General features: G+C 40.1%; 1 protein-coding gene across 8 annotated transcripts in view; it reads left to right on the plus strand.

The window, feature by feature from the left end:
• Positions 1-211: 211 nt before the first annotated feature.
• The window catches only part of DYNC1I2 (dynein cytoplasmic 1 intermediate chain 2), a 54,565-nt gene continuing 42,537 nt past the window's right edge, over positions 212-12,239 (plus strand). For 4 of the 8 annotated variants that reach the window (XM_008138568.3, XM_054722833.1, XM_054722835.1 and 1 more), the window contains exons 1-3: positions 212-560; positions 1,838-1,954; positions 7,035-7,152. In XM_008138568.3, coding sequence (XP_008136790.1) covers positions 1,847-1,954; positions 7,035-7,152 — 226 coding nt within the window. In that variant the 5' untranslated portion in view covers positions 212-560; positions 1,838-1,846. The other 4 variants (XM_054722834.1, XM_008138572.3, XM_054722832.1 and 1 more) reach the window with 4 other exon arrangements.

The following is a 12,239-nucleotide window of genomic DNA, read 5'->3' on the forward strand; positions in this document are numbered from 1 at the left end:
AGACTGAATACATTAAGCGCTGGAAGCTTCTCAACGGAGTTTTGAAGGAAGAAGGCCTCAACGTGGGGAACCGCAAGACTAGGAAATACTACATGTCCCAGCATACTTTGCGACTACCATTGACCACAGCTCCCAGAATGCATTGCTCGCCCCAAGCAAGTTTCTCTTGGAGCTGGGGCTTGTAGTTTTCCTGAGTCGTGTCTGTCTGTTGGCCAGGGGGAGGTTGCTTATCCAGTCCGAGGATATTAGCAATAGTCTTAGTTTTCGGGCTCCTGGGCCTTCTTTGTTTCATTCCTTGTCTTCTGCTTTACACCGGTAAATCACGGAAGGGCTACAATTCCCCGCAGCCGGGCTCCACCCCTTCTTTCGGGGAGCGACTTCGTCCTGGTGAAGCCATTTGTCCCGAAGCACTCGCCGTAGCAGCCACCGCCCATCCCTCTTTGTGTGCCTCGAGTAGCCGCGGAGCTAGTGGCGGCGACACTTGGTGTCGTGGCTGAAGGAGAGGAACGTTGTCGGAAGTTGCAGGCGGGCGGATTCTTCCCCTTCCCGCCACCTGACAGGTGGGTGAACTGTCCTCCCCTCAAGGCCCTCCGGTCTGCTGGCTCTCACGTCGGGACTCGAAGGGCGCCCCGGGAGTTCCTGCGGACAGTGCCGCCCGGCCGGCTGCGGAGCGGAGCGGCGGGGAGAGCCGCGGTGACTCAGGAAGGCCGGCCGGGGAGTCCACGTCCTCCCTTTCTGGCCGCTCCGGAGGTGGCTCGGAGGGGCCTGCCCCGCGCCCGCCGGTCCCCCCTCCGACGCCCTGTCCGGGACGCGCCCTCTTGGCCGTGACCCCAGGGGAGAAGTGACTCCTTGTCGCCTTGCTCCTGTTATCAGTAAAAGTCACTGCTCCGTTTTCCCTCGCCTTTGTGCGTTGGAAAGTTCCTAAACGCGGAGATTGTAGCACAACATTCAGGAGACATTCTCTTCCTTGGCTCGAGTTTTAAGAAAGTGAACGTGTGGGCTGGTCATTGAGGCTCGGGCTCCTGTGAGGATGCGCGGCCCGGTCAGCTGGATGTAGTTAAGCCGGTTGGACTTTGTTTCTGGGCTTTGACTAAGCGTATATTTACTGTAACGAAGTATATTTGATAGCCAATGATGGTTATTTTTGTGTTTTGCTTGTCCAAAATACTACTCTTACATTGCACTTCTAAGAATTTACGGGACTGTTGTGTGCGACCACACGTTGTTTTATCAAATTTCTAGGCATGAATGAAAAACTCTGGTAATAGATTTTGATCTGTATCGTTTAGCCTGTTAAGCTTCTTAATGCCAATCCATGTCCTCTGTTTTAAGAGCCAGGTATTGTGTTAAAATTTGGGCATGTGAACATTAAAGAGCAATGTGCTAGCTACTGTGCTTAACGCTGAATAATATTTCTTATATACGTTTGTTCATAATGTTTTTCAAATCTTAGTAATTTATAAGCTTCCATTGTTTTAAAATTAGAGTTTACATGTTCTCTTTATTTTTTAAAAAAATATATTTTATTGATTTTTTTACAGAGAGGAAGGGAGAGGGATAGAGAGTTAGAAACATCGATCAGCTGCCTCCTGCACACCCCCTACTGGGGATGTGCCCGCAACCAAGGTACATGCCCTTGACCGGAATCAAACCTGGGATCCTTCAGTCCCCAGGCCGACGCTCTATCCACTGAGCCAAACCAGTCAGGGCTACGTGTTCTCTTTAGATAGCATTGAACTACATGGCCTCTTGAGACATTTATTGAAGACAAATTTTTGAAAAGAGTGCTGCTTTTACCAGTATAATGATGATTGTATATGATTACATGCTTCTTAAGGTCACAAACATGTCGGACAAAAGTGAATTAAAGGCAGAGCTGGAACGTAAGAAGCAGCGATTGGCCCAAATCAGAGAGGAAAAGAAGAGAAAAGAAGAAGAAAGGAAAAAGAAGGAAGTATGTATGATTTTAAAAAATAAACAATATAAAATAATTGGATTTTATTTCAAGTACTTAATACCTTTATGAAAAGCTTTCAGAATAGTTTTTTTAAAAGTCCAGCAGTTGTGACTGCAAAATATAGCACTATAGGTGAATCTGACTTTAAAGAAACCAGGTCTGACTAGCAAAATTCATTGCAGACAGTTGCATGAGTAATAGTTATCTAGTCAATATAGGAATTTGAGATGTACAGTAGTCTCTTCTTATCTGTGGGGTCCAAGACCCCCAGTGGATGCGTGAAACCGCGGATAGTACCGGAAATGATAAAACGGATCAAAAGTGGTCAATTAAAATATGACTTTTTTACTAAGTAAAAATATTTCATGTAGAATTATGCATTTCTAGGGCTTAATTTATAAAAGTTCAATTTACGTATTTAGTTTTCTAGGAATGTGTTTATTATATAAAGTAAGGGGCATCAGCTCATAAAACATGGCATCTACAGTATATCATAACTTAGTTTAGATTTTGAACCTATTTACCTGAAAGTTTTACTAGCCTGAACTAATAATCTGTCAAGATAGTAATTAATGACAAAGAGAAATATATAATAGAATATTTAATTGGTTAGGGGATTTGTTTTTATCTCCTTTATCATGAACTAGAGGCCCAGTGCGGGCGATATACACACGGCCACCCACCCGCTGCCAGCCTTGCTGTGATCGGAGCCTGTGGGCCGTGGGGGAGGGTCCGAGAGGTGCTGCATGAACCTTCTGGTGACCGGTCATTTGGTCGTTCAGGCATTATGGCGTTATAGCTACTGGTCTTTTATAATATAGATAGTCATTGAAATATTTTTACCGAGTTATGGGTTTGATAAAGGTGGACCAGGTACTTATGTCTTCTGATTTTTGGCATCACCATTTAATCATGTACTGAAAATGTACATTGACCCTGAGCTGGAGATATTACAGATATGTTTTAAATGGCCAGTGTAAGGTAATTTGTCCTGTGACATTTGTACCAGGTTTTTCTATGTGATAGCCTAAAAAATAGCCAAGACTTACAGGAATCTCTTAGGGGAAAAATAAAAATAGTAGTAAAAAAAAAATCAATGATATAATTTATATGTGGCATTGCAATGATACTGTGAAGGCCTATAATTGAAGAATTTTCTAGTGTTCTCTGAACCTTTCTGTGATACAGTATTATAAGTGAGTTAGAGCTTTTAGTTATTTCCTTAAAAGCTGTCTGGTAGAAGCATGAGTCAGACTGGCAGAGCCATTACAAAGTAGTATCTATAAATTTAAGCCTTTCAGTGTTGAGAGCAAATTTGGTTTTTGTTTTCTAAGGATGGTCATAAGTAGCCTCTAAGGGGTATCTGTTACATGATTTATATATTTAATTTGAAGTTTTTAAAACATTACATTACAAGTGATAATATTAAACGAGTCTATAATATGTTATATGTATATAGGTAAAGTGTCAACTTGATAATATAGCCTGTTTGACTATTTTGACGAAATTTTCTGATGAATTTTTTAAGTTAAAATGGCATCATAGAATATTATGATTAACAAAATTCACTGCAGACAATTGTATGAATAAATAGCTATCTGGTCGAATTAGGCATTTGAGGTATACAGTAGCCTTTTCTTCTTCAAGGGATAAGGTTCCAAGACACCCAGTGGATGCCTGAAACCTCAGATAATACCAAACCCTACAAATACTATGTTTTTTCCTATACGTATGGACCTATGATAAAGTTTAATTTAGAAATTAGGCATAGTAAGATTAACAACAATAACTAAAATAGTCAGGCACCACTTAATGATGGGAATATGTTCTGAGAAATTTGTCATTAGGCAATTTGATCCTTGTGCAAATATCATAGTTACTTACACAAACCTAGGTGGTATAGCCTATTACCCACCTTGGCTATATGGTACAGCTTATTGCTCCTAGGCCACAAGCATGTTACTGTACAAAACAAAACTACATAAAGTCTGCATAGTACATACGTGTAAATACATGGTAAAGAGATATATGAAGGCTCCTGCCAGCGTAACATGCATGCTGTTTTACAGTAAACTCATTTTTTATAAATAGAAATATTACACTCTAAAATGATAAAAAGTATAGTAAATACTTAAACCATTAACATAGTTACTTATTATTATCAAGTGTTATGTACTATGCATAATTATATGTGCTGTACTTTCATCTGACTGAAAGCACAGTAGGTTTGTTTACACCAGCATCACCACAAACACATGCTTAATGCATTCCACTATGACATCACTAGGAAGTAGCAATTTTTCAGCTCCATTATAATCTTATGGGACCACTGTTGTATATCTGGTTTATTATTGACTGAAACATAATGCAGCCCATAACTGTGATAAAAATAGAACAATAATAATAATATACTGTTATAAAAGTTATGTGAATGTGTTCTCTTAACAAACTTGTACAGATTTCTTTTTCATTTTTTACAATTTCACAGATAGAATATTCATTCTTACCATAGAATAGATCTTAGCAACCTCAGCATACAATTGTTTTTCTTTATTAAGTCGAGAACTTCCACCTTATCACTTAAAGGATGCATTTTATGGCTTCTCTTTGGCATATCTGAAATGCCAGTGTCACTAATGTGGTTTGAGACATCATTATTATTTTGTTGTTGTTGTTAATCCTCACCCAAGGATATTTTTTTCCATTGATTTTTAGAGAGTTGAAGGGAAAGGGAGAGACAGAGCGAGAGAAACATTGATGTGAGAGAGACATCAGTTGGTTGCCTCCTGCATGTACCCCCAACCAGGGCTGAGGATCGAGCTTACAACCGAGGTACATGTCTTACATCTGAATCAAACCTGGGACCCTTTAGAGCACAGGCTGATGCTCTAGCCACTGAACCAAACCGACCAGGGCTGGTTTGGGACATCTATACTAATAAAAGGGTAATATGCTAATTAGACCGGGAGACCTTCCAAACGTCCTTCTGGACAAAGCCATGGTAGTGGGGCCAAGGCAGAGGTGGTTAGGGATGATCAGGCCAGCAGGGGAGGGCAGTTGGGGGCAATCAGGCTAGCAGGGAGGGCAGTTGGAGGCGAGCAAGCCAACAAGGGGGCAGTTGGGGGTGATCAGGCCTGCAGGGGGAACAGGTGGGGGTGATCAAGCCAGCAGGGGGGGCAGTTGGGGGCGATCAGGCCTGCAGGGGGAACAGGTGGGGGTGATCAAGCCAGCAGGGGGTGGCAGTTGGGGGTGAGCAGGCTGGCAGGCAGAGTGGTTAGGGGCAGGCAGGCAGGCAGGCAGGCAGGTAGTGGTTAGGAGCTAGCAGTCCCGGATTGCAAGACTTTAGTCCCATAAGATCGGGCCTAAACCGGCAGTTGGACATCCCCTGAGGGGCCCCAGATTGGAGAGGGTACAGACCGGGCTGAGGGATACCCCCCCCACCATGCACAAATTTTGTGCACCAGGCCACTAGTTTATATATATAAAAGCCTAAGCAACTGTTATGACCAAATGACCGGAATGACTGGTTGACCAGTCGATGCAGGAGCTGCCCTTGTGATCAGTGCATTCCCACATGGGAGTGCTGCTCAGCTGACTGACCCGTCCTGGTGGCTCACCAGTCCAGCAGCAGTCACTCCCTCAGTTGTCCTGCAGGTCCAATCTCCAGAGAACGGGCCAGGCACTGATGGACCAGTGCCGCCGGCATGATCCCAACAGCGCCACCGGCCTCCTGGAAGTTGGCCTCAGGCACCGCGGCCACTTCCTTTCCCTAGATGCTCCACAAGGAAGAAACAATATAAAAGCGGCCGCCAGGTGGTTCCTGACAACCAGTGCGAACATCAGTGGGATGGATCCAGATCCCGGGCCAGCAAGGGCATCCCACCACTCAGAGGGCCAGTTGTGTCCCAGCACCCCCCCCCCCCCAGCCCCCTTGGAACCCCACCCATGCACGAATTCATTCACCGGGCCTCTAGTTATTAAATAAGAGTTTCTTGAACACAAGCATTTCAACACCATGATAGTCAATCTGATAACCAAGACTGTTACTAAGTGACTTACAAGTGATTAGCATATACACTGGAAAAAAGGGATGATTCACATCCCAGGCTGAATGGAGTGTGACAGAGCAAGATTTCACCATGCTATTCAGAATGGCATGCAATTTAAACATACAAATTATTCATTTCTAGAATTTTTCATTTAATATTTTCAGACCAAGGTTAACTACAGGTAACTGAGAGCATGGAAAGTAAAACCATGGATAAGGGGACAATACTGTATATATAGGACTTTTCCCAGAAGGCTTAATATTCACTTGAAATGTTTTGGATGATCTGAGAGTATTGAGGCTTCTCTAGTTTAACTGGAAGATTTTGCTGTGGGAGCACTGCTCATCCAGGTCAGCCGAGCGGCCTTCCCACTGTGGGAGCACACTGACCACCAGGGGGCAGCTCCTGTGTTGAGTGTCTGCCCCCGGGTGGTCAATGTGTGTCATAGTGACTGGTCAACCGGTCGTTCCACCATTCAATCGCTGGGCTTTTTTTTATATAGGTTAATAGCTATAGTTAAAAGAAAAATTTCTAAAGCTTTTCTCCATATGCATTTTTTACAAACATCCTTACATAAAGTTGCATAAATACAATGAATACTTCATACAGAAGTTTGAGGTGCCATACTGTTTTCAACAAATCAAATTGTCCATTTAGTTAAAATTTGTTACCTTTTAAATAACTCCATCTTTTTTTATTTATTCATAGCGTTGTGATATTTGTGTCTAAGTTTTTGTGCCACAGGGGAGAGTTTCACAATTCCTAACTGTGGATAGCAATTTAATACTGTAGATAATTAGAAGTTGACTGTACTTTTAGAATTTACCTATTAGGAAAATTTTTGTGGGAGCTCTTTGATTATATATAAAAAGTGAATCAAGTTAGTACATACCATTTGGAGATTGCTTACTAGAACTCTGTTGAGAATGGTTTTCACTTTATTAGTATAATGTCATTCAAAATACATGTTTTGCAAATAAATGGTGTGTACCATATATAAACTTAAGTTTTTAACTTAAAAATTTTAGACTGATCAGAAGAAGGAAGCAGTTGTTCCTGTGCAAGAAGAATCAGATCTTGAAAAAAAAAGAAGAGAAGCTGAAGCATTGCTTCAAAGCATGGGGCTAACAACAGAATCCCCCATTGGTAAGGATAAGAATATATCCATTCATAAGAGACATATATTCCATTCAGCTCAGATGTACCCGAGATGAGTGAGTTGACAATACATTTTACATATTTTTCTTTTTCGTGTATCTTAAAAATTATTGATCTTATCCTTTATTTGGAATTGTCTTTTTTCAGATGTGCTAATACATGGTTATTTTGTTAGTTAAGAGAGCTGCAAGGTTAATTATGTTTATTAACATAAATGAACCACCAATTAACTTTTCTTGTTAAATCAGTAATTTATTTCAACAAACATTTGTTGATCAAGTTTTCTGTGCCATAGTGTATTAACCTTAAAGATGACTGTGATTTCTGATTTTAATTCTATATTCCTTGCTGTAGGTTAGATGGAGGTGTAGGTAATCAATCAAAATTCTAAAGGTATATTAGTATTCACAAGTATAGGAGTGGAAGGAGAAGCTTATAGCCTTCTGTTCTCAATGGTAATAAGGAAAAGAATATTGATACATCCTTTTGGCAGTGATCTGACTTAGTCTCATTCTTTTTCTGTGTTATTCATTTTGATAGCAGTGTTAGACCAAAAGGCTGAAATAGAAGAGGTACTAAGGATAATCTAGTTACATATCAGAAAGCATTACGTGCTTACTTAAAATAATTTTGAGCTGGGTGCTTTTACATGGTATTTTAGTTTGACATGGTCATTGTCCTTTAGGGACCTAAAATTTCAGGGTTAGCTTGTGGGCGGAGTTCATCTAGTCCAGGGAACAAATACCAGAGATAGTAACTGCTGTATAACTGTCGCAAAACTACAACAAAATAGTCCTTAGAGCTGATATTTCTAAAAGGTTTGAAGATGAAAAAGCTGGTTTCTCTCATGGTCTGCTTCATTGTTATTTCTTTCAGCTCATTTGCCTTTTCCTTATTGTAGAGTGTGAAGATTGAAATACATTAATGTTTAATAAGCTTATGTTGCATATTGCGATTTTAGAAGTAAATGAATCAGAACACTTTTTTCTTGTTTAAAAAATACCAAGTTGCTTATTAGCTGGTTAGTCCTTGAATAATCTTTTTTTTTCCCTGAGCCTTTGGCTTTTGTTTGTTTCCTGTAGGATTCTTTTCCCCTTTTCTGTTCTTTGTAAGACATCCATTTCACTGCATTCACCTGCACATATTTATTAATTTATTGCCCACCTCCATCATCAGTTCTTGAAAGATCATTCTTTAGTTGTATGCATATGTGTGTTTGTTTCTCCCTTATACCTCATCTCCATTCTTCTTCCCAGTCTTGCATTAAGTACTTTTGCATTTTTCACATACATCCTTTTGATCTGTCCTACATGTGTTTACATTTTCCAAATTTTCATATATCTATGTGTATATGTTTTATATACATACATGGCATTATACTATGTGTCTCATTCTTCTATAAAGGGGAGCTTTCCCTCCGTAAATAGTGTTACTCTAACTGCATTTTCTGTTAGAAAAGCATGAGACATGCTTAACTTTTCACTTTACTTACTAATAGTCATTTCCAAGGAGTGGCAGATAAGGGTGTGTGTGTGTGTGTGTGTGTGTGTGTGTGTGTGTGTGTGTGTGTGTGTATTTTAGGACTTTGCTGTAATATTCTTGTACTGTCCATATTAAGTGGCCATTCTCATTTAAAATAAATTGTACAGCTTTCCCTTTTGCTGTTTTACAGAACAACTTGTAAAGGATAGATATTACCTGTTCCTTAAAAACTTGATAAAATTGAACTGTAAAGCTGCCTGGAATTATAACTTATTCCCCCAGGGGTGGTGGACAACAGGAGTTTTTTTTGTTTTTGTTTTTTTTCACCGTTTCAGGTTTTTAATGATTATAGTCTAATTAAGTTTTATATTTCTTCTTTTATCAGGTTGTTGTTTTTTTTAAGCACAACAGAACAATAATAAACGTTTATTATCTCTCAGTTTTTGTCAGCCAGGAATTTAATAGTGGCTTAGTTGAGTGGTTCTGTCTCAGGACTCTCATGAGGTTGAAGTCAAGATGTTAGAGTTGTAGTCAACTGCGGTGTTGACTGGGGCTAGAGGATTTGCTTTCAAGATGGCTCAGTCCCATGGCTGGCAAGTTGGTGTTGGCAAGGGAGGGCTGAGTACTCCCCCTGTGGGCCACTCCACAGGACTGTTTGAGTATACTTGCAGCAGGTCAGCTGGGCTCTCCCAGAGTGAGCAATCTGAGAGAGAAAGAGAGCCAGGAGGAAGCTGTCCTTTTTATGGCGTACCCTTGGCAGTCCCACAGCATCATTGCTGCCACATTCTGTCCATTGCAAGAGAGTCACTAAATCCAGCCCACATTCACATAGAATTTGTGGATGTTCTTTAAAACCACCAAAATATTTTCATAACCTCATAGGTCTCTTCATATTTTGAGATGAAAATATGCTTTGTTTTCCTTTAAATATATATAATGATATATTTATATTGGTATGTTTTCTAATGTAAAAGCATATTTACATTCTGCAATAAAACCAACTTAGCTTTGAGATACTATTTTTCTTACACATTGCTAGATTTTGTTAGTATTTTATTTAGGTACTAGAGGCCCGATGCATGAATTCATGCACAGGTGGGGTCCCTCAGCCTGGCCGGTGATCGGGGCCAACTCGCCCAGTCCCAATTGAGGCCAGCCGGCTGGGGGAAGGGGCTGCCGGAGGTTGGCTAGCTGGGGAGTGGGAGGGGCCGAGGGAAGTTTTGATCAGGGTGATTGGGGCCGGCTGGCCGGAGGAGGGGCCAAGGAGGTTGACCAGCCAAGGGAGGGGCCATGGGAGGTTGGCTGTGGGAGTGCACTGACCACCAGGGGGCAGCTCCTGTGTTGAGCGTCTGCCCCCTGGTGGTCAGTGCGCGTCATAACAACTGGCCGACTGGTCGTTCTGATTGTCCAGTCATTGCGGTCATTCAGTCCTAACGGTCACTTAGGCTTTTATATATATAGATTCTTCATCTATGCTCAAAAAACTAATATTTCTTTTTACTGTATCTTGTCTGATTTTATTGTAATGGTTATACTAGGCTCATTAAATGACTTGTGTGGTTTTTCACCCTTGTTCTCTGACAAATGTCTAAAAATCTTTTCAGTATATATATAAAATTAGGCCTGAAGAATACGGGATACAGATGTAGACAGTGGTTGTCAAAATTTTTTGACATTAACCCATGAGAAAAAAAAACACATTTTGTACATGATCCAGGTTGGATACTTGTGTTTGTTTTTTTTTTTAAATACAGAATAAATATATTAAATATATTTTATTGTAAAATATAAAAACACTGCTAGGATACTCAAGAAAATTTATTTTCTTAAAATCACTCTATTATTTTCTTAAAATGGACTTTTTATTCTTTTTTTTTATTCTACCAAAGAGAATTCATGTGTTGTTGTTTTTGTAAAAGATATAGCTAATAAAACCTCTTAGCTTCTGTTCACTGGTAGATCCTTATTTATTTGGTCATTTGACTGCTTTTTGTCAGAGGTCCTTGAGAGTAGAGATAACATTTTTATTCCTGGTGCCCAGCACAGGCTAGACACTTAAATGTTTGTCCAGTTATTAGGTCATATGTCATTATAGCTGGTGAGGCCAAGTAAAAGCCATTCTGCTTTAAAAGCAACAGCAAAATCTTAGTGTTTAAAATTTAGGAAAAAGCATAGTGGAAATTTCTACTATGCCTTTTTTTTTTAACTAAATTTAAGTTGCAAGTCTTAAGAAAGTTAATTTTAGATACAGCATTCAAGACATATTGTATCAAATGTGGAGTTCTTAAACATTGATGATGGAAAAAATAAAGTGAATCTTTTTTTGTATTTGTAACTACCGTTTTATCCAGCTTGTAAAGAGATGAAAATATATTGTCAGTTACTCTGTAGCCTGAGTCTGTATCAGTTGGATAGAGTAAATGTGATACCTAAGTTTTCTTTTATTAAAAAGAAACAAAAGAAATTTGTTAGTCAAAATAGTGATTGCTTCATTTTTTCCCCTTGTAATTTTTGAATATTTTAAATACGATTTTTGATAGAATGCTTTCCATATACCAAGTCATTTTTTCAAATTTTAGTCTAACTTTAAGTTTCTTATAATATTTTAATTCTGTAAAATTTTATTTTTATTTCTTTTTAAGCATTTATCTGATGCTCTAAATTATATTGAAGAGAATAAAAGAACAGAAACATTTAGGGGAGATTAGTGGAGGATAAAGTTCATTATTAGGAGAAGGGGCCAGAGAAAGGGGAGAAATTAATCGTTTTTTTGATTTAAGGTTTAAAGCAATAGCTTTCAGGTAAAGAAGAGGAAGGTATGAAAAAGTTATTTAGATGATATTCCAGGCTCGGAGCACTTGTGTCCACAAGGGGGCATAATTGTAACAAGGGCTGTTTTTGAATAGTAAGAATCCTAGAAGAAATTCTTACAACCTCAGATTATCTTAGAAGCTCACTCTTCCATATCATTGTCTTCTACCAACACTTTCATTCCCTGCATTTACTTTACTTGACTGTCCATCTTTCTAGGTCCTTTTTTCTTTTACTTGAAAAATAATTGGGCTGTGCAGCATTCTTCATCTCTGAGACTTCTGTGTAGTTTTCAGTGGTTGACTCAAATGTAATTCTAATTCTAAATCTAGGTACATTCCCAAGCCCTAGCCGATTTGGCTCAGTGGATAGAGCGTCGGCCTGCGGACTCAAGGGTCCTGGGTTCAATTCCGGTCAAGGGCACGTTCCCAGGTTGCGAGCTCGGTCCTCATTTAGGGGGCATGCAGGAGGCAGCCAATCAGTGATTCCCTTTCATCATTGATGTTTCTATCTCTCTCTTCCTCTCCCATCCTCTCTGAATCCTATATACTAAAAGGGTAATATGCAAATCGACTAAATGGCAGAATGACCAGTTGCTATGATGCGCACTGACAACCAGGGGGCAGATGCTCAATGTAGGAGCTGCCCCCTGGTGGTCAGTGAACTCCCACAGAGTGGGCACCGCTCAGCCAGAAGCCAGGCTTACAGTGGCAGGAGTGGGCCTAAGCCATCAGTCAGACATCCCCCAAGGGCTCCTGGACTTCCAGAGTGCGCAGGCCAGG

The sequence above is a fragment of the Eptesicus fuscus genome, chromosome 11 (genome assembly GCF_027574615.1).
Source record: "Eptesicus fuscus isolate TK198812 chromosome 11, DD_ASM_mEF_20220401, whole genome shotgun sequence".
In the NCBI taxonomy this organism is placed as follows: domain Eukaryota; kingdom Metazoa; phylum Chordata; class Mammalia; order Chiroptera; family Vespertilionidae; genus Eptesicus; species Eptesicus fuscus.